Source organism: Pan troglodytes, chromosome 4 (assembly GCF_028858775.2).
Source record: "Pan troglodytes isolate AG18354 chromosome 4, NHGRI_mPanTro3-v2.0_pri, whole genome shotgun sequence".
Taxonomy (NCBI): Eukaryota; Metazoa; Chordata; class Mammalia; order Primates; family Hominidae; genus Pan; species Pan troglodytes.
In genome coordinates, this window is record NC_072402.2 from 149000971 (window position 1) to 149028705 (window position 27735).

At 42.7% G+C, this 27735-nt stretch overlaps 1 protein-coding gene across 2 annotated transcripts; it reads right to left on the minus strand.

Moving 5' to 3' along the window:
• SLC36A3 (solute carrier family 36 member 3) lies at positions 1–27735 on the minus strand. 2 transcript variants are annotated; one of them, XM_001167827.5, is made up of 10 exons: positions 27156–27735; positions 22551–22641; positions 20119–20207; positions 17300–17395; positions 12306–12390; positions 11166–11384; positions 8530–8628; positions 7961–8127; positions 4943–5112; positions 1–1597 (listed from the first exon to the last, which is right to left on the minus strand). In XM_001167827.5, the coding sequence occupies exons 1-10, from the start codon at positions 27281–27283 to the stop codon at positions 1329–1331; spliced, it is 1413 nt and encodes a 470-aa protein (XP_001167827.1). In that variant the 5' UTR covers positions 27284–27735; the 3' UTR covers positions 1–1328. The 2 variants fall into 2 exon arrangements, with proteins under 2 accessions (XP_001167827.1, XP_054540692.1); XM_054684717.2 differs by having other exon boundaries at positions 12306–12429.

Below are 27735 nucleotides of genomic sequence, written 5' to 3' on the forward strand. Positions count from 1 at the left end.
TTTCATATTCTATTTTTAACAGCTTTATTGAGGTATAATTGACATATAATAAATGCCACATATTTGAAGTATCCAATTGATAAGTTTTGACATATGTACCCTCTTGTGAAACCATCTTCACAATCAAGACAGTGAACATGTTATCCATCCCTTCCAAAAATTTCCTCTTGCTCCTTTGTAATACCTCCCTCTCACCCATCTCATCTTGCACCAACCTCTGAGCTGTTCTCTGTCACTACAGATTAGTTTTCATTTTCCAGGCTTTTATATAAATAGAATCATCCAGTTTGTATTCTTTTTTTGGTCTGGATTTTGTCATTCAGCATATTTATTTTAAGATTCATACATTTTATTGTGTATTTCAACAGTTTGTTTCTGTTCCTTGCTGAGGAATATTCCATTGTATGGCTACATCACAATTTGTTTATCCATTCTCTTGTTTATAGACATTTAGAGTATTTCCAACTTCTTTGCTTTTATAAGTAAAGTTACCATGAATATTTTTGTACAAGTCTTTTTATGGATATATATTTCTTTTTTCTGGAGTGGAATAGTTGGATCATATGGTAGGTATATGTTTAAGTTTTAAAGAAACTACAAGATGTTTATCAAACTGATTGTACTACTTTCTATCCACATAGCAGGGTATGGAGTTTCAGTTACTCCACCTCCTCACCAACACTAGCATGGCCAGTTTTTGTGGTTGGTGGATAAGTTAATTTCTTTTATTCACTTTCAGAATATCAGAGTTGACAGAGTCCTTAATAATCAGTTAGTCCAACTGTTCACTTCATAGACTGAGAGATGGGGAGGAACTTGCCTGAGGGCCAGTAGGAAATCAGTGGCGGAGCCAGTGGTTGGACAAAATTACTGCTGAGTTCTGTTTTTGTTCTGTCTATGACTCTTCTACTTAGAATATCTAAATAGAAAACTCCCTTCGCCCAACATACACTTTTCTAAATCTGATGCTTTAAGGGCAGCTACTGCAGTGTAGAGAAAACAGTTACTTTTGTATTTATGCTTGGTCTCTGTTTCAAGGGCTATTGGGGTAAGTGGCATCCCTTTTCCATAAAATGAGGCTGATAATATGAATAGTTGAATCTAGTTTTGGTTGAGGTACAAAAGGCCATCCAAAAAATATAAAACCAAAAAAGGTGTAGCCTGAGAGACATCAGTGCTAACTTTTCTCATCTGCATTTCTCTTGGAAAGATAAAGACGCCACTAATTAATACAGAGATGTTGGGATTTGATGAAGGTATATAACATCCACATGGAAGTCAAACTGGGGATGGGAGGAAGGGAGAGCTATTAGAATAAAAACAGATAATTATGCATGGACACCGGTGGAGTTGGCCATGGAATGGCTGATGGGTTGGGGCAACTCATAGAGGGCTTGGTATGTCCCAAATATACACCCTAAAAGGCCCACAATGCTAATCATGATGTCCTTGGCAATGGTGACACAGCTCATGTCCTCAGAGTAAAAGATGACGATCTCCAGGAGGGCTGGGATGATGAGAGCCAGGGCGCTGCTGCTCACGGAGCCCACCAGGGAGATGACCAAGTCCAGGCGGGGGATGAGGATGGCTGAGACACCTGCAATGAAAGGAGATATTTAGAATCACTGAATGTGCTCAGAAACAAGCCATTGCTTTGGAGCCCTAGAATTTCACAGACACCTGAGAGACCGCTTTGGAGAGGTGGGAGGGAGCCTACTGCAGGCTTGGGGAGGTCAGGCAACTCCCACCCCTGTCTTAACTAGTAATATAGATGCTCTCCTTTTATATTTTATCTACTGGATTTTTTTTTTACATATAATCTTTATTGGAAGGGCTCTTCTACCACTTACCTGTTAATAACCTCCCCACTGTAGAGATGGGGAAATCTAGAGCTCTGGAAGGAACAGGACTTGTTCAAGGTCACACAGAGCTGAGATGAGAATCCACTGGGATGCCCCGTCTAAGGTCCTTTTCACTCTACTATGCTGCCTGTCATGTGTAAGAAAGAACTTGGTACACAGTAGATGCTCAATAAGTGCTTGACTCTTGCCCAGGCTCAGAACCAACGTTTGTAGTATCTATATAATATAGCCTTTGTCTAGAAGCAAGGATGGATTAAAAAATGGGAGATGCTTCTGCTGCCGTCCGAATGTCAACCACTTATTTTTCTATTCTTAATAGGATCTTAGTAATGAAGCAAGCCATAAACACAAAGACAGCATTAAGCTATCCAACCCCCATCCTTCTCTTCTCTTCACACTCCTAAAATTCCATCTCTTACACACATGATGAGCATATAGTATCACAGATTTTCCAAGGGAGTCCAATTTCAATAATGTTTGAATGAGTAAATATATATTTATATGATTTAATTTTATGCAAATTTATTATTTTAAAACAATTATTACATTGATGTATACTATATGTACGTAGTTTGGGGGTACATGTGATAATTCAATATGTTTATATAATTAGTAAAGATCAAATCAGTGTACTTTGGATATCCATTACTTAAAATATTCCAATCATATGATTTTCCTATGAACAAAATAGAGAAAGCCTGTTCTGGAAATCATCCATACAAGCTTGCTGGATCTTTAAAAAAATCACCTCTTTCTGAAATTGCTCTGACACATCCAGTCCAAGCATAAGAGAGACTCATAGACTCTCATGGCTAGGAGTGCATTCTCCTTCGATGGGAGGTCCCTGTCCACAGCTTTCCTTCATCCAGTGTTTAATAAGCCGCTTACAGAGAAAACTCAGCATCAGTCTTCCAGGAAAGCTCACAACGAGGAGGCAGAGAAGATACATGCAAGAAAAGCTATAATTCAAGGTGGAATGGAGGAAGGCCTTACGCTCCGTTCTGGTCATGCCAGTCCTCTGCTCAGTGCCTTTCCATGGCTCTGCATGGCCCAAACTCCTCAGCACAATGACCCTTAGGACTTGGCCCTGACAGAGCTCTGACCTCATCTCTCAGCACTCTCCACTTCTCCAAAGGGGCCATAGGCAATACTTGCCTCAGGTCTGTGCATAGTCTGTTCCCTTCCCGTGGTACATTCTTCACTCCTCCATCTATTTGCTACTTATTTAGGTCTTCACTGAAGTGTCACTCCACTGGAGAGGACTCCCTGGCTTGGCCAGGCTGAGTTATAGGACCCTCTTATGTGTAGAGTGTGTCTTCTACTTACGATCTTAACCATCATATGGTGCATCATCATGTCCCATCTTAACAATCATTGCAATGCACTGTAATTATTTCCTTGCATATATTTGCCACTCAACTGTAGGTTCTGTGAAGGCAGAAGCTACATCTTCTTCATTATTCATCATTGTATCCTTTGTGTCTAGCACAATGCCAGGCATGTAGTAGGTGCTCAACAAATGATTGTTGAATGAATAAAGGGTAATAGAATTGATGGATGAATAATGGACGAAGAATGGGACTTTCAGCATATATCAAAAGCAGGACATGTCATTATAAGGTCAACTGTCTCTAGTCATGCATTCCCTGATACTCAGAGGCTCCTCAGTCTTTCTTGTCAACTTACACCCTTCCTAGTAGGAATGATCGCAAACAATACTATTTACAGCTTCGTGATGTCTCAGCACAGACTGGGAACTCTAACGCCTCAAACCAAGTAGGTTTTTGCTGTTTCTGCTCATAGAACGCCTGCCATTTAAAGCTTATTATCTGATAGTATGTTCTGCTGCACAGCTCCAAACATTGCATAGTTTCTCCTGACCCTGTACGGAGACTTGATTCCTTCAATGACTTTAAATTCTGACTCCTGGAGCCTTGAAGACTAAATTTCTCCCTTCACTTTTACAATAATCCCACAGGTGTTTAAGGATAATTGTGGAAATTTCCTGAGACTTTGCTTCTCCAGGCAAAACATCCCTTGTTGTTTTGCTCATTCCTCATGGGTCATCGTTTGTGATCCTCCGTCTAGACATGTTCCAAAGAAAGAATTCCCCAGCCCTGTTCATGAGGTTTCCCAAACACTACAACAGTGCTCATGAGTGAGTGAATGAATGAATTGAAAGGAACAGGAAGAAAGGAAGGGAGGGAGGAGAGAAGAGTACAGCCAAAAAATGATCTCTGGCTGGGTGCATGGTTCACATCTGTAATCCCAGCACTTTGGGAGGCTGAGGCAGGCAGATCACTTGAGATCAGGATTTCGAGACCAGCTGGCAAACATGATGAAAGCCCGACTCTACTAAAAATACAAAAATTAGCCGGGCATGGTGGCAGGTGCCTGTAATCCCAGCTACTCAGGAGGCTGAGGCAGGAGAATCTCTTGAACCTGGGAGGCAGAGGTTGCAGTGAGCCGAGATAGCACCACTGCACTCCAGCCTGGGCGACAGAGCGAGACTCTGTCTCAAATAAATAAACAAATAAATAATCTCCAAGACTGACAAATCAGTCCCACTGAGATTTTTCCCAAAAGTTAAATCTCACTTTATGATACAGGACTTGTTCATAATTTATGATAAGAAGAAATATGGCACCATGAAAAACAGATGCTACACAATCTGTGTTCAAATCCCAGCTTTGTCACTTAGTGTGTATGACTCAGGTGTGTTACTTAATTTATCTGGGCCACAGTTCCCTCTAATGGTAATACATTGTTAGGCTATCATCAGTATTAGATAATGTCAGTACGGTGCCTGACATATAGGATTGAATGAATGATACTTCTTCTACAAACCAGCCAGCATCTATTTTCTATGTGTAGGCAGTAGAGACGACTATAACATTTACTGTGTGGTAATTCTGTCAAGCCCTTTTTTTTTCACGTGGAAAAATCGAGGTCCAGGGAGGTGAAATATCTCACCCTAGGTCACAAAGAAGGCAAGTGGCAGATCCATTGATGGTGGGGTGGGCGCCAGCGTGGCTCCCTGTCATAGCTTTGGGTAAAGAGTGCCCTTTTATGCTACTCACAGGTTAGACAGACCAAGGCTGAGCGGACAGACAGGTCTACAAACAGTGCCCAGCTCTCTGACACTTGGGAGATGGCAAACGGGATGACGATCTCAGCTGGGACGTGGAACTGGAGGGCATAGGTGAAGAAGATGCCGATAGAGTACATCAGCTTGACCGACTGGTACAACCTGCAGACACATGAATAGGATGTGAAAGGTGATGTGGCTCCCCGGAAGGGCCATTGAGGACTCACTTACTGCTCAGAAGTTGGTATGGGTTGAGTATCCCTAATCCAAAAATCCCAAATCTGAAATGCTTCAAAATCCAAAACACTTCTGGTCCCAAGCATTTTGGATACGGGTTACTCAATCTGTACTTGTCACTGAATTATAGAACTGGCTAATGTTAGATGACTCAGGCCAGATTGGACATCAGGGCCATCCGGGAAGCTTATTAAAAGTGCATATTGCTGAAGATTCTGAGTCAGTAGGCCTGCAGCTCAGGAATCTATGCCTATTCTTTTTTAATTTTTTAAAAGACAATAGCCGGGCATGGTGGCTCACGCCTGTAATCCCAGCAGTTTGAGAGGCTGAGGCGAGTGGATCACCTGAGGTCAGGAGTTCGACACCAGCCTGACCAATATGGTGAAATCTCGTCTCTACTAAAAATACAAAAATTAGCTGGGCATGGTGGCATGCACCTGTAGTCCCAGCTACTTGGGAGGCTGAGACAGGAGAATTGCTTGAACCCAGGAGGTGGAGGTTGCAGTGAGCCAAAATCACACCACTGCACTCAATCCAGCCTGGGCAACAGAGTGAGACTCCGTCTCAAGCAAACAAAAGAGACAATATATGCATAGAGTAAAATTCATGGTACAAAAGTCATACAGTGAAAAGCATTCCTCCCACCCTTGATTCCTAGCTTCTAGTTTCCCTTTCCATAGGCAACCATTCAGAGTTTTCTTGTGGCCCTTCTAGAAATGATTGGTGTTTGTACATGCTCATACAGAATGTAGGAACATACATGCACATCCACACACGCACATGCATACACATATGCATATACACATGTAGACTCCTCTTTTGTTTACCCAATATTTCTTTTCTTTTTCTTTTTCTTTTTCTTTTTTTTTTTTTTTTTTTTTTGAGACGCAGTTTCGCTTTTATTGCCCAGGCTGGAGTGCAATGGTATGATCTCACTTGATCTTAGCCAAAAGGCCGAGAAGCGATGCAATGGTACGATCTCAGCTCACCACAACTTCCGCCTCCCGGATTCAAGCAATTCTCTTGCCTCAGCCTCCCGAGTAGCTGGGATTACAGGCATGCGCCACCATGTCCAGCTAATTTTATATTTTTAGTAGAGACGGGGTTTCTCTATGTTGGTCTGGCTGGTCGCGAACTCCCAACCTCAGGTGATCCGCCCTCCTTGGCCTCCCAAAGTGCCGGCATTATAGGCGTGAGCCACCACGCTTGGCCGTCTCACCCAGTATGTCTTGAAGATTGTTCCCTGCCAGTACACATAGATCTGGCTCTTCTATTTAATAGCTGGTTGATATGCCAATTGCTTGGATATGCAATAATTTTAAAAATCAGTCACCAATTAATGAATATTTAGATTGTGCTTAGACTTTTCCCAAGTAAACAATACTGCACAGACTATCCTTGTACATATATTAATGCACATATAATATACAAACTTAGAAGTTAAAATGCTGGGTAAAAGTCTACATGATTTAAAATTTTGATAGCTGTTGACATATTGCCCATTTGCTGTCCTAGTGTATAAAAAGACCTGCTTTACCATGTCCTTGCCTAAACAGTGTGTCGATGCATGCATCTTTGCCCTTGTATTTATTTTTTTAACTCACATTTCTATTATCTTTCTTTCTTTTTTTTGAGACTGAGTCTCGCTTTTGTCACCTAGGCTGGAATGCAATGGCGCGATCTTGGCTCACTGCAACCTCCGCCTCACAGGCTCAAGCAATTCTCCTGCCTCAGCCTCCTGAGCAGCTGGGATTACAGGCTCACGCCACCATGCCCAGCTAATTTTGATATTTTTTAGCAGAGATGGGGTTTTGCCATGTTGGCCAGGCTGGTCTCGAACTCCTGACCTCAGGTGATCCACCTGCCTCAGCCTCCCAAAGAGCTGGGATTACAGGCATAAGCCACTGCCCCTGGCCTTCTAGTATCTTTCTGAGCATCTCTTTATCTGGCCATCTGGCCATTTTTTTTTATTTGCCTGTGAAATACCTGTTCTGCCCTTTGCCCATTTGTCATTGGCTTGTTGGTCTTTTTCTTATTGGGAAGGGATATTTGTTTAAGGCTTTCCTGGAGAACCTGATGACTAGTGAGGTTCACACCAGCAGGTGTGAAGTCCTGATGGAGCTCAACACCCATGTTTTCTAGCTGAGGTCCCAGGAAGGAAAGTGCCCTGTCCAAGGCAGCTAGTGACAGCCCAAATTGCCCAGAACAAGAACAGCATATTAGGATGATATCTTGAGTAAAATAAGGCACAACTTCAAAGAAACTCACATTTATTTTCTCATCTAGTCATTATCATAACACAGCAAGGTGGGTGGGGATGGTTACATTTTTCTCATTCTACAGCTCTGGATTTGTGGGAAATAAATGCACCATCATCCTACTCACCTTGGAAAAATGAAGGCTGTGGGGATGCATAACAATGATAATAGCTAACGCTCATGAATGCTTACCACGTGCTAAGCACTTTTCTAAGCATTATCTATGTATTAATCCAATTAATCCCCACCGTCACTGCATCAGGTAGCACAGCAGTTATTTGTGCTGTTCACCAAATACTTCCAGGCACATGGCAGATTTGCACTTCCCTGCCCCCTTGGGGTGAGGTGCGGCCATGTGGCTTGCTTTGACTGATGCAGTGTGAGCAGGAGAGACATATGTCACTTCCAGTGATGGGTTACCAGCTTCATGGCTCAGCTTTGCTGTGCTCTCTGCTATGACAACCAGAACAGATCCCGTGTCTCTCCCTATCTCACCTGAGGTGGGCAGGACATACCAGCAATTGGGCAAGTTGAGGGTGATGCTGGCCTGGGTGTCTGACCCAAACTTCATGTAGCCCAGTGTCCCCAGTAAGATATAGAGGATGATGACAATGGACATCCCCAAGTACAGAACAAAAGAAAACTGCTGTGGATGCTTCATCTGGTTTTTGAGAGGCAGAACCTGGAGGGGAAAAAAAAAGTTGGGAAAGAAAAGGTAGAAAGAGATGTGGCCCATTGTGAAGGAGAGGGTTCCCGTACAAGCACAGATGTCCTTCCCCAGGTGGGCCCAGTATCAGAAAGGGGCCTCTCCACATGGCCACACTCCTTTCATTTTCTCTCACGCTTTCTATTGTCAGGAATGCCCTACTTAGTCTTGGTTGATTAGTAAATTCTCAGTCTTCAACGCTTAGCGTGGTATATTAGAGCAGTAGGGACCCTGTATGTGGGTACAGACTTTCCCTTCACCAGGAGAAGATCAGAGTCTGCACCTTTTCATAAATACTATTTATTCAGACATCTGCAACTACAGTTGGCCACTGTAGAGAGCGCTAGGGACCATTCGCGTGAACCCCATCAATCTTACCATACCGACGCCTTCAAATGTGAAGATGGCTGTACCAAAGAACAGCAAGAAGGTCTTCCAGTTTGCCATCAAGGGTAGGTTGCTGGGATATGGAATCCCCTAAAAGAAAGTGGGAGAAGCACATTGGTGTTGTTATGGTGTCGAAGTCATCCCAAATCTTTGCCTGGTAGAAAGCTGGGTCACACCTGACCTCAACAGAGAAAATCAGAAGATACCTAGACCTCAGTCAGCCTTCTAATCTTTTAAATATGATTATTTATTCATTTATATTGTGCTAAAATACACATAACATTTTACCATTTTAACTATTTTAAGTGCACAGTTCAGTAATATGAAGAACATTCACATTGTTGTGTATCCATCACCCCTATCCATCTCCAGAACATTTTCATCGCCCCAAATGGAAACTCTTTATCTATCAAATAATAATGCCCCACTACCCAGCCTCCTGGCAACCCCTGCTCTACTATCTGTCTCTATGAATTGGACTATTCTAGGTACCTCATGTAAGTGGAATCCTATCATATGTATCGTTTCTGTGCCTGGCTTATTTCATTTAGCTTTAGTGTCCTCAAGGTTCATCCACATTGTGGTATGTGTCAGTGTCTCCTCACTTTTTAAGGCTGAATAATATTCCACTCTATATATAGACACCAAATCGTGTTCATCCTTTCATCACTTACTTGGACACTTGGATTATCCCACCCTTTGGCTACTGGGAGCCCGCTCATCTCTACATGTGGAGAAAGTGGAACACAGAGGAGAGGGGAATTGCCCAAGGTCACTATGCAAGTTAGTGGCACAGCGCAGATAAGAATTCAGGTCTCCTGTTTCCCAGCCCTCTAACCCTTAATGTCTCTCCCACACTTCTTTCAGGGCTGTGCAGTCCACTAGTTAGTATAGCAGCTCTCATGAATCTAGGGGGAATGATTATGTTAATAGATTTCTATGGTGGGTAGAATAATGGTTCCCCAAAGATGTTCACATCCTGATCCCCAAAAGATGAGAGTATGTTATGTTACATGGCGAGGGAGAATTAAGTTTTTAGATGGGATTAAGGTTTCCAATCAGCTGACCCTAAAACAAGGAGACGATCCTGGATTATTCGGGTGGGACAAGCATCCTTAAAAGTGGAAGAGGGAATCAGAAGGGGAAGATCAGAGGGAAGGCAGCATAAGAAAGACTTGGCTTGAGGCTGCTAGCTTTGCAGATGGAAGGGGGCCTGAGCCAAGGCACACAGGCAGCCTCTACAAAGCTGGAGAAGACAAGAGAACAGATTCTCCCCTGGAATCCAGAAAGGAATGCTGCTCTGCCGCACATTAAGTTCAACCTAGCGAGACTCAAGCACTGGAAAATAAATTTGTGTTTTTTCAAGCCACTAGATTTGTGGTAATCTATCACAGCAGCAATACGAAATGAATACAACTCCAGAGACTTTCACTCAAGAAAATGAAAGTATAATGGTGGGATTTCGTGGTCTGTGATAATGGAGCATGGACATGGGAGGCAGTCTGAAATTCATGAAAGAATTACTTTATCAATTTCCTTGTCTGTAAATTGCGGATAAAGATACTATAGTTGTTCCTTGGTCTCCATGGGAGAACTAATGTTCCAGGACCTCCCGTGGATACCAAATCTGCAAATGCTCAAGTCCTTGATATAAAATGGTATAATATTTGCATATAACCCATGCTTATGTTTTTTTGAGACGGTCTTGCTCTGTCACCCAGGCTGGAATGCAGTGGTGTGATCATAGCTTACTGTAGCCTTGACCTCAGGGCTCAGGTGATCCATCCACCTCCCCTTCCCAAGTAGCTAGGACTACAGGTGCAAGCCATCATGCCCCACTAATTTTTAAATTTTTTGTAGAGGCAGGATTTTGCTATGTTGTCCAGCTGGTCTTGAACTCCTGGGCTTAAGCAATCCTCCCACCTCAGCCTCCTCAAGTGCTGGGATTACAGGTGTGAGCCACTGTGCCTGGCCAATAGTTGTTAGACCTAATTGTTTCTTAACTTGTATGATTTTTTATTGTTGTATATTTTTAGTGTTTTTTTCTCCCAATAGTTTCCATTTGTGATTGTTCAGATCCATGGATGTGGAAATCATGGATACAGAGTGCCAGCTTTACTTCCAAATTGCATTGCGAAGGTTCAATAAGTTAATGTATGTAAATAATTTGGCACCAAGTAAATAAAATTCCTTTATCATCTGTATTTCTTTTGTCCATCTACCACTTTTACAATTTTTTTGGTGATTTGATTGATGTTTATCTCTCCAAGTAAATGCAACTTCCATGAGAGCAGGCACCCTATTTATTTTTGCTGACCACTGAGTCCCTGGCCCCTTGCACAATGCCAGGATTGCAGAAGGTATTCAGTAATTATTTGTTGAATGACTCATTATTATCCAATGTGACGATGATGATGATGATGAGGATGTTGATGACAATGATGATGATAATACTTAGCTTTTACAACTTGTGGGACAGAAGTGTTCCTAGATGTCATGTTGGCAGGGGCTGCTCAGAGCAGAGGATCACCTTCCTCAGCTTCACCTGCCCATCATGATAACAAACCCTCCTCCCCAGGTGTTTCAGAGACCCAGGACCCTGATCCTTTCTTCCCTATGGCACAGACCTGCATGATATACTCAAAGATCAGAGCCATGCTCCCCAGGGTGGTGATGTTGGCCAATGTCGAGAAGATGGACAGCACCTTGAGGTTCTGGATAAACACCAACAGGATCAGGAAGGGCAGGATTATCAGCATGTAGAAACGAATGTCCAGGATGGGGGTCAGCGTCAGAATCTCCCTGGGCTGGCAGATGTTGGAGGTCACGTGGGCTTCTTCCACCATCTGACATAAAGCACAATGACAGGCAGTGTGGTTGCTACGTAAAACACAGGACACCAATTACATTTGAATTTCAGGTAATTAATGTAACTTTTTAGTATAAATATGCCCCAAATATTGCATAAGACACGCTCATAGTAAAACAAAATCACTACTTATCTGAAATTCGATCGTAACTGGGTGTCGTATATTATTATTTGCCAAATTGGGCAACCCTGTCGGGCCCATGATTCTGACAACCAGAAACCCTTAGAATCATAAAATCTCAAGGCTTTGAGGTTGTTATCTACTCAAACCTTTTCTTCTCCACAAAATGAGTTTCTTTCATACATCCAGAGAAAGAGAATTCATCACACAAGAATATCCTCTTCAAATTTAGATAGCCCTAAAACCTGGGAAGCTCTAAATATTGGTCAGTATCCATCTGCTTGAATATTCCATCTACAATACTTGTCACAGTTCTTTCTGGCTGTTTGGGTGCGCAAAAACAAGGATGCTCCCTCTAATCCACAAAGCCAAGAAAGAAGGCTGTAGTTGATTTGTAATGTCTGATAGGAATGCAATGAGGGGAAGGTGGCAGCTTGTTGGCCTTGTATAGTTAGACATCTTCTACATGACAACCTTGAGATGCTCAAAGTAAATGTCACCAGTGTTTTTCAGGCTAACAATTATCATTGATTTCTGATTGGACATGATTGCAGGCCTCTCTTTCTACCCTGGTTAAACTCTTCAGAAGTTACTTTAGCTCATCTATCCTTTCAAAATGTGATTCCCAGGACTGAGAGAGCTCCTAAGCGTGGTCTGATCTAAGAGTAGAAATGAAGTTCTCTCCGCCCATGACCCTAACACAATATTTTTGCTAATGTAGCCTCAGCAGCAGGAGGTCTGCTTTTCTCCCACTCTGCCCAGAAGAGGCCTCTTTACCTGTTGTAAATTGTCTGCCATAAACATAAAATAAACATTGCAGAAGCCCAGCTGGGTGATGACTAATAAGAAGCTGACAGTGTACCTGGGAAGGAAAGGAAGAGGCAGACGGAGGAAACAAAAGCTAAAATTATTTCTTAAGAATGTTTACTATTTGAAACAATTATTTTTGTTATTATTTTTAAATTTTTCCCTACTTTCTTTTATTTTGAAAAATTTTTAAGCCAAAAAGTTGAAAGGACAGTATAATTAACATCCACGTACCCTTTAACTAAATATACCAGTTGTTAATTTTTGGCCCCAAATTGCATTACATATATATATATATATATTCATTCGTCTATACACACACACACACCACATGCACACACACACACATACACACACAATTTTTTTCAGAATCATTTGAAAGTCAATTGCAGGTCACTTTGGAAGGCCAAGGCAGGTGGATCATTGAGGTCAGGAGTTCAAGACCAACCTGACCAACATGGTGAAACCCCGTCTCTACTAAAAATACAAAAATTAGCCAGGTGTGGTGGCAGGCACCTGTAAATCCCAGCTACTTGGGAGGCTTGGGCAGGAGAATTGCTTGAACCCTGAAGGTGGGGGTTGCAGTGAGCTGAGATGTTGCCACTGCACTCCAGCCTGGGTGACAGAGCCAAATTCCATCTCAAAAAAAAAAAAAAAAAAAAAGAAAAAGTCAATTGCAGGTATCCTAACACTTAAACCCTAAATTCTTAAGACTGTAATAGCCAGAAAATCAACTTCAATATCTTCATATATATACATATATGCAGTTTCTATTTTATACATATATACAGTTTCTATTTTAAATACACTCATTCATTGGTATCCAGGACCCCTTACAAATTCAAAATCTGCAGATGCTCAAGTCTCTTACATAAAAATGAGTTAGTATTACACCAATTCTCTCCAAAGTACCTTTTGTAGTTATTTTATTTTTTAATTCAGGATCTAATGAAGGTTTGTATATTGCATTTGGCTACATCTCTAGCCAAGTGGGAGAATCACTTGAGCCCAGGAGGTTGAGGCTGCAGTGAGCCATGATCGTACCACTACACTCTAGCCTGGGAAACAGAGTGAGAATCTGCCTCAAAAAAAAAAAAGAAATTATTGTTAATTTTGTAAGAGATGATGATGGTATGATGATTATACTTTTTAAAGTTATTATCTGTTAGAGCTACATACTGAATTATTTTATTTTATTTTATTTTTTGAGACAGAGTCTCAGTGTGTTTTCATCACATTGGCTTTGTTTGAAGAGTATAGGCCAATTGTCTTATAGAATGCCCCACATTGCGGGCTTGTATGATTGCTTCCTCGTGATTAAATTCAGGGGAGCACTTTTAGCAAGAATACTACAGAGGTGATAGTTTTGCACCTCTATTTCATCATATTGGGAGGCACATGATATCCTGTTGTTTTGCTTTGTTGGTGACTGCCAGATCTCCTATTGGAAATGTACATTTTCCCTTTGTAATCTGTGGGGTAAAACTTTGAGATGGCATGATTATCCTGTTCCTCAAACCAATGGTTTTACCATTCACTGATGTTCCTTGCTTGAATCATTGGTGGTTGCAAGGTGGTGGCTTTCTAAGTCTATGTATCATTTCTTCTAAATTTATTAGCTGGTTTTTAAGAGAGATATATTGTTTTCTCCTCTTTTTTTGGCATCACAACAGACACATGTTAATTATTTCTAAATTTAATATCTTATACTCTGTTATTGCCATTATTCTTTTGCGTTCTTAAATTACTCCAAATTTGGAGATGCATTTTTCTAAAAGAACAAAAATATGTTCCTTTACTTAGATTATAATGTTTAGATAACGGCTTTTCAAAATTGGCTTGTAGTATCAACCAATTTGTTGGTTGAGGCCTATGTTAAAAATACAGGCTCCTGGTTCTCATATCATCCTATTGAGTCAGAATCTTGGCAGTGTCACATGTGACTTCAGAATAATATCTTTTTCTGTCTATCTTAGGAAGATTTTCAAACATATACAAAAGCAATGAATAATTTAATGAATATAACGAGAATTTAACGAGAATAATTTCATGAATTCACATGTGCTCATCCCAGCTTCAACAATGAACTTTTTGCCACTTGTTCTCTATCTCTTCAGCCCCATCACACACATACTGAATTTGTCGGTGTATTTGTAGCAAACCAGAGACCCCAAGTTATTTCACCTGTAAATAATTCAGTATGTGCCGGGCGCAGCGGCTCACGCCTGTAATCCCACAACTTTGCAAGGCCGAGGCGGGCGGATCACGAGGTCAGGAGACCGAGACCATCCGGGCTAACACGGTGAAACCCATCTCTACTAAAAATACAAAAAATTAGCCGGGCATGGTGGCGGGCGCCTGTAGTCCCAGCTACTCAGGAGGCTGAGGCAGGAGAATGGCATGAACCCGGGAGGTGGAGCTTGCAGTGAGCCGAGATCACGCCACTGCACTCCAGACTCTGTCTCAAAAAAAAAAATAATAATAATAATAATTCAGTATGTAGCTGTAATAGATAATAACTTTAAAAAGTATAATCATCATACCATCATCATCTCTTACAAAATTAACAATAATTTCTTTTTTTTTTTTTGAGACAGATTCTCACTCTGTTTCCCAGGCTAGAGTGTAGTGGTGCAGTCATGGCTCACTGCAGCCTCAACCTCCTGGGCTCAAGTGATCCTCCCACCTCAGCCTCCTGAGTAGCTGGATCCACAGGTGTGTGCTACCAGGCCTGGCTATTTAAAAAAATTTTTGTGGAGATGGGGTCCCAACATTTTGCCTAGGCTGTCTTGACACCTGGTCTCAAGAGATCCTCCCACCTTGACCTCTCAAGGTGTTGGGATTACAGGCATGAGCCATTGTGCTTGGCCAATAATTTCTTTATACCATCTAATATTCAGTCCATATTCAGATTTCTCCAATTCTCTCAAAAATATCTGTCTTACAGTTGGTTTCCAAACAAGTCTACACATTGTATTTTGTTAAGTTTCTTAAGTTTTTTAAACTGCTATATTCCTCTTGCCCTGTTTATTTTTTCCTTGCAACTTTTAATTTTTTGTTTGCTGCTGAAGATACCAGATCATTTGTCCTGTAGTATATCCTATTTTTTCTATTTGGTTGGTGACTTCCTCATGATGCTATTTATCTTGTTCCTCTATCCCCCATGCTTCCTATAAATGGATATTAGATCTAGTGGCTTGAATAAATGGAGGTTTCAAATTTATTTTTGAAATATCAGAGGTGGTACTACTCCGTACTCCCTACTGTGGGCTATTATGAGACACACATAGCTAGCTGTCATGTATATAAATATGAGATGCTAAGATGAGTACATGGGGTCAGGTAGCATCAGTGCATTCTCCCTTTATAAAGCTTCCCAGTGACCATTCCTCTAACAGCTTGAGCATCCATTAATGACCATTGCCTCCATGGAATGGGCAGTTTTTGTTTGTTTGTTTGTTTGTTTGTTTGTTTGTTTTGAGATGGAGTCTCACTCTGTCACCCAGGCTGGAGTGCAATGGTGCGATCTCGACTCACTGCAACCTCTGCCTCCTGGGTTCAAGTGATTCTCCTGCCTCAGTCTCCTGAGTAGCTGGGATTACAGGCACCCACCACCAAGCCTGGCTAATTTTCATATTTTTAGTAGAGACAGGGTTTCGCCATGTTGGTCAGGCTGGTCTCAAACTCCTGACCTCAGGTGATCCACCCGCCTCAGCCTCCCAAAGTGCTGGGATTACAGGCGTGAGCCACCACACACAGCCAAGGAATGGGCAGTTTTTAATCAAGCTCCTCAGGTATCTCTTAGTAAATTAAAGATGACAAATTATTACTTTAAATATTTTTTAAATGTTTCTAACTCTTTCTCATGACCTCATCTAATCATTAGAGTGGCTCCTGATCAGGAGATCAATGACCTACTGAGAATCCCGAGAGAGGAGCTGCAAAGGAATCTTAGCAGCCACAATTTGACTCACTACCTCCTGAGGGACTTTGCTGGGGGAAGGCTCCAATGTTACGTTCTTGGTCAAATCTCTGCTCCACCCATATCAATGTCCATGCCTTTGGATATGTTATTTTATCTTTATAAGCCTATATTTCCAGGACAATAAAAACCCACCCTGCCTACCTCACAAGGCTGTTGAGAGGAACAGAGGAGCTAAGACATAGAAAACCATTTTGTACACCGTTAACTTTTTATCAAGGCAGGGAACAACCTGAACGTTCACCTTAGGGGAATAAGCAAATGAAATGGATATACATCCACACTAGGGAACACTGTGAGCCTTAAAAAATAATGAGGTAGGCTGGGCGAGGTGGTTCACACCTATAATCCCAGCACTTAGGGAGGCTGAGGCAGGCGGGTCATCTCAGGTCAGGAGTTCAGGACCAGCCTGGCCAACATGGTGAAACCCTGTCTCTACTAAAAACACAAAAATTAGCCGGGTGTGGTGGTGGGCGCCTGTAATCCCAGCTACTCAGGAGGCTGAGGAAGGAGAACTGCTTGAACCCAGGAGGTGGAGGTTGCAGTGAGCTGAGGTCGCGCCATTGCACTCCAGCCTGAGCAACAAGAGTGAAACTCTGTCCCTCCCCCCCCCAAAATGAGGTTCATTTATATGTTCCAACATGAAAAAATAGGGATATACTGTTAGATGAAAAATCAAATTTTCAGAAATTATCCTAAGTAATGTACAAGAAAATAGAAAGCAAATTATGTACTTCCATTCACACACATATATTGATGTACATGAAGAGAAAAAAAGTCTAAAGGAATATTTACTAACTAGATTTCAATGATTACCTTATGGGTACAGAGTGAGATGGGGGATGGGGTTATTGAGGTGATTCTCTCTATTGTTTGATAGTTTACAATAAGAGCATATTCATTTAAAACCTGTGTAAGTAGAAATAAAGAAAAGTGATATGATGATTTCTGTTGTTACTACTACGACCTCTGTGACTACTACCTTCCCCACACTGCATGGGCCCTCAGCCAGGTGTTCGGGCAGGTTTCAAGGCCGTACATCGTGGCCTCTCCATAGTTCACAAAAGTCTTTTGCAGTCTAGGGGGAAAGAACAAACAATGCATAATTTAAAACATTTTTGGTAAAGGTACAGTTTTCTCCCAAAGTGAGGGATTTTTATGTATTTGTGTGTGAGCATGAAGCCTTCTGTCAATTTTCTCACAGTGATCTACTTTATACTTTAACAACTTTCAGGAGTTTGCCTTTTTTTCCTTTTTTGCAATTATCCCTTTAAGCACAAATATTTAACTGACTATCATTGGATTTATTCTTCTTGAGTAAGCGGTAGCTGTGCATTGACGTAGATCTGCAAAGCAGGAAAGGGGATATGGAGGGGGAGAGGAGGAGGGAGGGGAAGAGGTGGTGTGGGTGTGGCCAGGCCAGTGATTCCCTCCTTCCCATTGCTGATGGTGTCAGAACACTTGAGATCCTGGCCTGGGCCAGACCCGTCACAAAGGTGATACTCGGGATCCTGCCCAGCCCCCTGTAGGATGTGATGCCCAAGTTCCAGCCTATTCCTCTTCCCATGTCCCTCTTTCTCAACCCTTTTAAGGGTGGAGCAGGCCCTGCTGCAGAAACACCTTTGGCTGGAGCAAGTGGAAACAGCAGCAGGTTGCCCAGATCCTGGAAGCACGGCATAAATTGCAGGACTGAGGGGAACAAGTGGGAGAGAGGAAGGGCTCCAGCCTTCTTCAGATACCAGAGTTTAAATCCCAACATGACCCTCAGGTAGCCAGACATGTAGAGCCAGTCTCTTGAGATCTCTGGGCCCCAGTTTTCTTCACATGCAGTCTGGATTTTGGGGGAAGAGACAGTGAGAGACGGATATAGAGATGTGCTGGAACATGGCATTTTTGTTACTGCTCACTGTGATAGGCATTTTCAATACAAATGAGGTCACCTTGCATAGAACTGGCAAGGATATGAATCTGAGGGTTGCAAATTCAGAAGCTATGGGATCAGACAGGTACTGGTGATCTGGTGGGTGACAGGGGCTGAGTATAAGAGACAGTAGGGAGCATTGGAGACTGTGGCAAACCAGAATAACACATCCCATTGTAAAAGGGATTGCTCAGGACTTGCCTCTAGAAGCACATCTAAAAAATGAAGGCTCAGAAGCAGTCGGTTGTCTAACTGATTAAGAAGGCAGAGATTTTTTTGTTTTGTGAATGTGAATGTGAAATCTCCAATTCACGTTTTGTGAATGTGAATTTTTTTTTTTTTTTTTTGAGACAGAGTTTTCACTCTTGTTGCCCAGGCTGGAGTGCAATGGCGCGATCTCGGCTCACCAAAACCTCCGCCTCCCGGGTTCAAGCGATTCTCCTGCCTCAGCCTCCCGAGTAGCTGGGATTACAGGCATGCGCCACCACGCCTGGCTAATTTTGTATTTTTAGTAGAGATGGGGTTTCTGTATGTTGGTCAGGCTGGTCTCGAACTCCTGACCTCAGGTGGTCTGCCTGCCTCGGCCTCCCGAAGTGCTGGGATTATAGGTGTGAGCCGCTGCACCCGGCCGAAATCTCCAGAGTTTAAACATTGACTAAAAAATAGAACTGTGAAGTCCCCCAAAACATAACTGAAGGCCATAGCCAACTCTCAGGCCATCACTCTGCAACCTCTATATTAGAAAAAATAAAAGACAAGTCATCAGAGAAAAAAAAAAATCAGAGAAAGGCTTTCAGAAATGGCCTGATGTCAGAAGCTTATCTGGTGATATAATGATCCCAGAAGGCTTGAGGGAAGAGAAGATTTGCAAAATGGTGAACAGTGGAGTCACAGTAGGTCTTTGAATACTGGCTCTGCCACTTCCCAGCTATACGACCCTGGGCAAGGCATTTAAACTTCAGTTTACTCATCTGTAAAATGGGAATAAAAATAGTGCCTATCATAGACTTACTGTGCGGAGTAAACAAGGCTTGCAAGGCTCTTGGCATGATAACCGCAGTGTAATTGCACAATACATTTAACTACGGAATGAGTAAATGCTCTTAAAAGCGTTTTGTGAGCAGGAAAGTGCTCTGAGAGTTAGGTGTGACTGATATGTACTCCAGGTACACCTATTTGGGTTATGATAATTAGGCTTTATGGAGAGTTTTGTTTACCATCCCTACTTTGACTTTTGAGACCTTTCTTCACATTTACGAGGACCTATTTGGTTTTGCATGCCTTGGGAGTAGCTGAACGCTGTGGATCTCTGCATTCTTTGTTTTTACTGCATTTGTCTTTTCTTTCTGAAATTGTTTTTGCATTAAAGTTTCAAATACATAAACATTGATTATTATAAGTATGCTTTGATAATGACTGAAATCATTGTGAATGCTTCTTTTCAGTAAGTATGCTTTTTACTTTTACTAACATTGCATGGAACAAATTACCCTGACAAGGTGTGGGTATTGGAGTGGGAGAAGGTTGGGGATGGGGAAGCTAAAAGGAAGAGAAGAAAGTCTCTGTCTCAAATCAATAGAGTAATTTATATAGTGCTTTTGCATCTTTTATCACTTTCGATGCTTTCAGTTAAGGAGATCTGGGCTCAGGGGGATGCAGGAATTTGACAGTCATCCAGCTTGTTAGCAGCAGCGTTAGATCTGTGCCTAGAGTCTCTAATTGGGACTCTCTGTCATGCTCTCCTTGCCTTTATAGAATCCAGAGTGGTAGGAAGGTGGCCTGGAGCAGTGGCCGAATTAATTGGGTCAGTGGTCAAAAGAAACGCAACACACCCTCAGAGGGGCCCCAGTGCTGGAATGAGAGAGAAGCAGGCCTCTGACCTCTGGCTGAGGTGTTGAGCACAGTTCAACAGGATGACCATGCAGTGCACGGTGAGGACCCCGATGGCCAGAAGGCTGACAGGACCGACCTGGAGGGGAGAGGAGAGAGGGGGAAGTGAGCCAGAAATGATCACTCCCATTCCCTGGCCCTCTCACAGTCTGTGTGCTGGGGCCTGTTGCATAATAAAACTGTCTTTGGGGTGACAGACCCAGCCTGAATGTCCTCATGCTCCCAGATGCTAGAATTTGAATGCTCTTCTTAGCATCCCTGTAGAGTGGCTGCCCAACTTCTGCTAGGATACTTCCAGTGACAGAGAGCTCATTACCTTCCCACATAGCCCATGCATTTTCTCATTTTCCTTGAGTTCTACCAGTTTAGAGTCCCTCGTGGTAAATTTATTTTGTCTGACACACCCTGGCCCTCACTTCCTCCAAGATGATTGAGGGCCAAGGTGTTCTTATGACTCAGTTCTCTTCCTCTAGTACAGAGTTTATCAACAGGTGCCCTATTGACATTTTGGGGCAGATAATTATTTGTTATCAGGAGCTGTCTTTTGCATTATAGGATGTTTAGCAGCTTTCCTGAGCCTCTACCCACTAGGTGTCAGAGACTCTTCCCCCAGATTGTGGCAACCAAAAATGTCTGTAGAGATTGTAAAGGTCTTTGGCTAGGGTAGCAGGGGCTGGTGCAAAATGATCCCAAGTTGGGGATCACTACTGTAGTGTGTCTAATTTGTCAAATTCCTTTTAAAAAGTGGGGCTGATTACTAATTATATCTTCCAGAGGTGATCAGAAGGGTATAAACGGGGACCCTCTCACATCCTTTGTTCTGAACACTTGTGTCTTTATAGATGTGACCTATCACAAAGACATAAATGAGGGATCAAGAGCACCACTAGACTCCACTGGAATGCAGGCTTCATGCAGCAGAGACTCTCATGTCTTGTTTGCTTCTATATTCCCAGGGGCTACAAATGCACAGGGTAGATAGGTGCTCAATAAATATTTCTCAAATGAATCATGGCCAGAGGTTCTGGTGGGAGATGAAAGGTAAAGAAATCATCTAATGACTCTGAGGAAGCAAATATCAAAGAATAAAAGCATTGTCTTAAAAGCAAATACCACCCTGGCAAAGATAGTTTGGCTGAAGACCATGTTTTTTTGTAGAAGCTCTAGAATCCAGAGGATTCCAAAGGGGAGAGTCCAGTCTCTGGGTTGGAACCACTGAAGATCAGAAGTCATGACAGAGGAAGCAAGGGTCTCACCTTCTTTAGACATGGGAGCCACTTACCAGGCCTGGAGATAAGAAAAGATTCACTCCAATGAAATGGAATTATATATTTGGTATCTATTCCATTCAGTAGATGTTAATGGAAACTTGCTGTGTGCCAGTCCCTACAGAGGCTACCGTGGGGAGGTGCAAAGGGAAATCAGACAGTTTTTGCCCACAGAGCTTTCAATTAAATGAGGAAGGCGAGTCTATTAAAAAATAAATATGTCGACCGGACGAGGTGGCTCATACCTGTCACCCCAGCACCTTGCGAGGCCGAGATGGGCCAATCACCTGAGGTCAGGAGTTTGAGACCTGCCTGGCCAACATGATGAAAACCTCTCTACAAAGAATACAAAAATTAGCTGGGCGTGGTGGCTCACAACTGTAATCCCAGCTACTCGAGAGGCTGAGGCAGGAGAATCGCTTGAACCCGGGAGGCGGAGGTTGCAGTGAGCCAAGATTGTGCCACTGCACTCCAGCCTGGGAGACAGAGCAAGACTCTGTCTCAATAAATAAATAAATAAATAAATAAATAAATAAATAAATAAATAACTTATCTTCATAAGTGCTTTAAGAATCCCAGGTAAGGTAGATATAAATGGTAGAAAAATACAAAGCGAGGATGGCATTAGTGATCATAAGAAAGAGTAAAGTTTTAGAGAGGAGGCACTTTAAAAAGACAGAAACGAGGGGGCAGGAACAGCACAGGAAAGGAGAAAGAGGTAGGCTGGTGTGGGGAGAGTGGATTGGTGGGATTGATGGAGGCGTCTATCTTCATGTCCAAGACACTTTCTCATGCGCCCTCAAGTAGTTTGGAACAGGAGTCACACACTCAAATGCCTGCAGGGATTGGGCTGTTAATGCAAATGACGAAATGAGCTACATGTGATCCTAGGGAGTGGGGAGGACTGTGGGGAGAATTGTGGCAAAGTAGAGTCAGATGAGCATGGTGAGTCTTTAAGAGTAATGGTGTGCCCCCTCCAGGGATGCTCAGGTTGGACCCAGGTTGGCTCCAGGGGATTGAGGCCAACAGGCACATTTTCAATTGCAGAGGGTACCCCCAAATTGCCCATTGATAACAGTGTGAAGGCCTTCGGGACCTATCACCCCCTTCCGCAAATGAGCAAACCTAGTTCCCATCCCACATATGCCTCTTACCAACAAGCCGGCATTCTTTATGGCCAGGGGAAGCCCCAGGAGCCCTGTGCCAATGTTGCATTTCAACAAGTGGATCAAAGTTTGCATCATCCTGTGGTGGGGAGAGTAGGGAGACAGAGGGTACCGTTAGTGGAAGGGAAGCATGGCCAGAAACTCAGCCTCCTTCTGGCATCTCCAGAGCGCCTGATAGGAAGAGGGGCAAAACCTGATGAGGTGGACTTGGAGACAACTCTCAGTTCTAGGGGTCTGTCCTGGAACATCTGATCTGGGGATGGTGCTAGTTCAAGTGACTCAACAAATCTTTAATACACACTAGGCTCTAAAGGAAATAAAAATTGCTACCATTCTGGATAACACTCTAGTACTGGTTGGTTCATTAATTCATCCAGTGATTTCTTTGATGAGTTATTCTCTCAAATAACATTTATTGTGACCTAATACATGTCTAGCAGTTAGATAGACAATGGAAAAATTAGTAATAGTTGCCTCAGTCTACAGTGAGACATCAGGTTATTTATTAACTCACTCACTAGAAACAAAAATCTACCATATATGGGATATTTACTGGTTTTAGTTTACTCCTTCATCCATTTGTTCAACCAATATTCATTGTGAATATGAATTGCTTGTGCGCTCTCTCTCTCTCTCTCTCTCTCTCTCTCTATATATATATATGAAATGAGCTGCATGTGATGCTAGGGAGTGGGGAGGACTGTGGGGAGAATTGTGGCAAAGTAGAGTCAGATGAGCATGGTGATATATATATATATATATTATATATATATGAATTGCTATATATCGACATTATGCACTGGGTAAAATTTAATAATTTAATAACAATTGTTACTGTGCATGTAGAGTACTTATGATGGTCCCAGCAGGGTGCTAGGGCCTAGGGTTCTAAATATTCTTCACACCTGTGCTGGCAGCTCCTGCCCAGGCAGCTCCAATCCTGATGTGGATTGGGTAGGAAAGGTGGGAACAGGATCATGAAAACAGAATCAAAAAGGAACTTAAATAAAAAGTACATGCGTAAGCATTGAACCCAGAGATAGGAGCACTTAATTCTGAGTTCCAGCTCTGCCGCTAACCTACTGTGTTTGGTTACTACTTTGGGAAGCCCTTAGCTGCTTTGATCCTGTTTCACTGCCAAAAAAGGGAGAAAATTCTAGTTTTGCCTATGTCCCAGGGAAGCTGTAAGACTCAAAAGAGGTAACAACATGATGAATCATGGAATCATGAAGTGCTTCACAGATGTGAGCATCATCATTGTCATATCATTGTCTCATCATCATCATCATCCTCACTGCCACCTTTGGTTTGGCCTTCATGGTGCTCATTTGTTAGAAAGCGCATCCTTCAAGAGGAAGAAGAATTGGGATGATAGGAAAAAGGCAAGCATGGGCTGGTTTAAGCAAGTAGAAGTGCCCCCTCCACCCAAGAACAAAAGGGTACCTTGAAGATGCCATTGGGAGATACAGATGAAGTCTCAGGCTAAGACAGAGAATGCCCTTTTGCCACACTTAAATTGTCTGCAGGTGGCCAGGAGAGCCAAAACCAACTGCCCAAGTGAGTCCAGCAGAGACAGTGCTCACACCTCTTTGTCTTATCCATTAGGGAGTCATGGCAAGGGACTAGGAAGAAGCTGTAACCAACCAGGTCTTTGCATTTCAATGCTGACCTGAGAGAGGGTTGGGTTGAGAGAACAGGTGGACTGTTGGGGACTTCTGTGACTTCAGTCTATTGAGTGAAGTCTATTGACCTAACTTCTGTTAGGGCAGTCTATTCACCTAAGGATGGGGAGCGTGGGCACCCATTGTCCCTTTACTTCCAAGAGATAACTTTTATTTCTTGATAACTGTAATTTGTCAATTCTTAAGTAGTAATTTCTCCAAAAGATGTCCCATTTCCCACCCTTTGCTCTTTTTTCCTTTGTCTCTCACTTCTTTCCCATGACAGCATCAATGTCTTGCCCCTATTTGAATCAGATATTGTGGGAAAGGTGAGACAAGGTTTCGGAGGAACCACTGTGCCTTAGCTGACAGCATTTACCCATCTGGACCTTGAAGCATAAATAGATGTTGCAAGCTCCCCTGAGACTTAAAAAATTGGGTTTATATTTTTTCTCGAAAACTATACAATTGCTATTATAAAAGGAAATTCCAAAATCCCACCAATGGAAAATAACCACACATTATAATTAGCCCTCCTCTGGGCATCTTTATTTGCTCTAAATGCACCGAATTTTACATAAAGAGAACCGCTATACATGCTGGATCCTCAACTAATTTTCTGTATGAATAAATGTGCTACACACTTTCCATGTCCATACATTTCCTCCATCACTTGTAATGACTGTATCATATTCTACTGTATGTTTGTTTCATATGTTAACCTTTCTCTTAATGTTTCCAAGTTTTCAATATTATTGAAACTGCCTTTGCAAAATTATAACTGAGGAAATTAAGACAGCGAAAGAAATCAGACCTAACCAACTCCATCTTGCTTCTAACCTTTAAGATGTCCTTGTTTATTCCTGGACATAGGCTGAACTAACTTTGGGAAGGAATTCATTTCATGGTTTGACTATTGATATCACCCCTTTCCCAAAAAGATCCCCTTCTTGCCTGGGGACCATTCTGCCTTTGCAGGACTAACAAATTAGCTATAAGATTGGAAATTACAGTTTAGGGGTCATGCAGCCTCTGGCTCCAGGAGTCTAAACCTCCCCAAATTGTTCTTGGGGATAACATCACATTGTAAAATCTAAGATCAGTGCTTGAGTTACTTTGCAGACCCTGCACTCTGATGGACCATCTGAAACCACCCAGACCGGTCATCTGGCTCAACCAGTTCTGCCATCCCGCCCAAGAACAGAAAACAGCAAGAAAAACTCACTTCGAGCCCCTGTGATTCCATCTCCAACCTGATCAATCAGCACTCCCCACTTCCCAAGCTCCTACCCACCAAATTATCTTTAAAAACTCTAATTACCGAATGCTCAGGGAGACCGATTTGAGTGATAATAAAACTCCGGTCTCGAGCTTGCAGTGAGGTGAGATCGCGTCACTGCACTCCAGCCTGGGCGACAGAGCAAGGCTCCGTCTAAAAAAAAAAAAAAACAAACCTCCGGTCTCTTGCACAGCAGATTCTGCATGAATTACTCTTTCTCCATTGCAATTCCCCTGTCTTGATAAATCGTCTCTGTCTAGGCAGAGGGCAAGGTGAACCCATTGAGTGGTTACATTATAACAAGTGCTTTGATAAAAATTATGCACTCTTGTGCTATTATTTCATTAGAAAAAATTCCTAGAGGGGTATTATTAATCAAAGGGTATATTTATTTATATTTCATTATACTTTAAAGAACTAGATTGCAATACTTACAGTACAAAATTCAAAAGATAAAACACAATAATCCAAATCCTTATGAAACAAATATAAATCTCTTTTCTCTCAGCCTCCAAATTCTCTTCCCCAGAGGCAACCACTGCTGTCAGTTTTGTGTGTGTGCACGAGTTGTATACTTTCAGACAGCATTTGCCAAATAAATATTTGTATGTTTTACACAAATGACATTTTACGATTTGACCTGTAACATTGCCATCTAGAAAGATACCAATTTAATTCTTCCCAAAAGATGAGAGAGGGCATTTCCTGATATCCTTATCAACACTGGGGATTGTCATTGATAATCTCTTTGTGCCCACAGTTGTTACCGATCTGATGATTACCAGATAGCAGTGTGATTGACAGTAAGTCCTAGAAGAAGAGTTCTGTCGAAATCATGTCCTTTGCAGGGACATGGATGGAGCTGGAAGCCAGTATACTCCGCAAACTAACAAAGGAACAGAAAACCAAACACTGCATGTTCTCACTTGTAAGTGGGAGCTGAACAATGAGAACACATGGACACAGGGAGGAGAAGTAGACAAACAGTGGGGCTGGTTGGGGATGGGGGGCAGGGGAAGGGAGAGCATCAGGATAAATAGCTAAGGTATATGGGGCTTAATACCTAGGTGATGGGTTGATAGGTGCAGCAAAACCACTATGACACACGTTTACCTATGTAACAAACCCGCATGTCCTGTACATGTATCCTGGAGCTTAAAATTAAATTAAATTTAATTTAATTTAAAAAAAAGAGAGAAGAGTTCCATGTGTCTGAGTTTGGGGCAGTAAAGGTGGAGACGTGGGGTTAGCACCTTTTGTTTTCTGGATGGATGGCATGGGGGGTTGGGGAGAAGAGGCAGAGAGAATAATGGCAGATGTGTGAGGAGAAGAAGGCAGCCAGAGACTGTGGAAGAAAGAAAGGGAGGAAGGAAAGGGCAGACAGCCTGAGATAGGAAACTGTTTCTGGAGACAAGCTGCTCATGTTGAGGGTGGCTGCTCTAGCTGGGTTCTTCGTAAAAACTGGGAAACAGGGCTAGTAGCCAGAGCCACAGGGATTGACCTCCTTAGATTCTGAAGGTTTCATCTTTTATCCACGCATATCGTGTTAATGGAATAAGCGTGTTAAGGAGATAGATGAAGGAAGACATAGTCCAGAGTTGCAAAAACAGCAGTGCTTGACCTCAGGCCTGGAAGGGCGGTGCGGCCACTTACGATAGTCCAGCTTCTCCAGCAGGATGGACATTCTCTGAAGTAATGCTACTGCTGCTCTCTGAGGGTGACTGAGGTCCGTTGTCCAAGGAGTTCAGCTCACTGTTGTAGTCCCTTCCAAGCAATAACATCTTCAACACGGTGGGTAGGTGGCAGAGGCTCAGGGTTAAGGCTCTGAATGAGCCTCTGACGGGTCTTTCTCCAGAGAAACCATGGCTGCCGACCTGAGATGCTGGCTCCTAACCCCAAGGATGCGTGCTGCTGGCTGAAGCTTGAAGTGCATGAATCAGGGAAGCGGTGGTGGCAGGAGAGGCTGATGTTGATGATGCCTCACCTGGCTCTTGGGGGACTTATGAAAGACCCATCTCAGTCAGGATTGTCCTCAGTTTCGCTCGCAATTGCTTGCCCAACCAGGACTTGCCTGGGCTTTTGGCCTCTCCTAGTTTAGCCCTTGCTGCTGTAGAGCAAAGTGAACAGTGTGACTGGGAGGAAGAAGACACCATTGGATTGGAGGTCCTGGTGCCTGGACGTGGGGCCAGGCTCAGTGCTTGTCTGTCTTTGGCAAGGAAAAAACCAGAGCTAC

Bases quoted from the DNA above. Each gene is read 5' to 3' on its own strand.
- SLC36A3 (XM_054684717.2), bottom strand. From the start codon at position 27,283: ATGTTATTGCTTGGAAGGGACTACAACAGTGAGCTGAACTCCTTGGAC. The intron at 22,642-27,155 runs GTAAGTGGCCGC...TCCCCACCACAG, and splicing joins GCTGGAGAAGCTGGACTATC to GATGATGCAAACTTTGATCC. The intron at 11,385-12,305 runs GTAAAGAGGCCT...GCTTTATGTCAG, and splicing joins TGGCAGACAATTTACAACAG to ATGGTGGAAGAAGCCCACGT.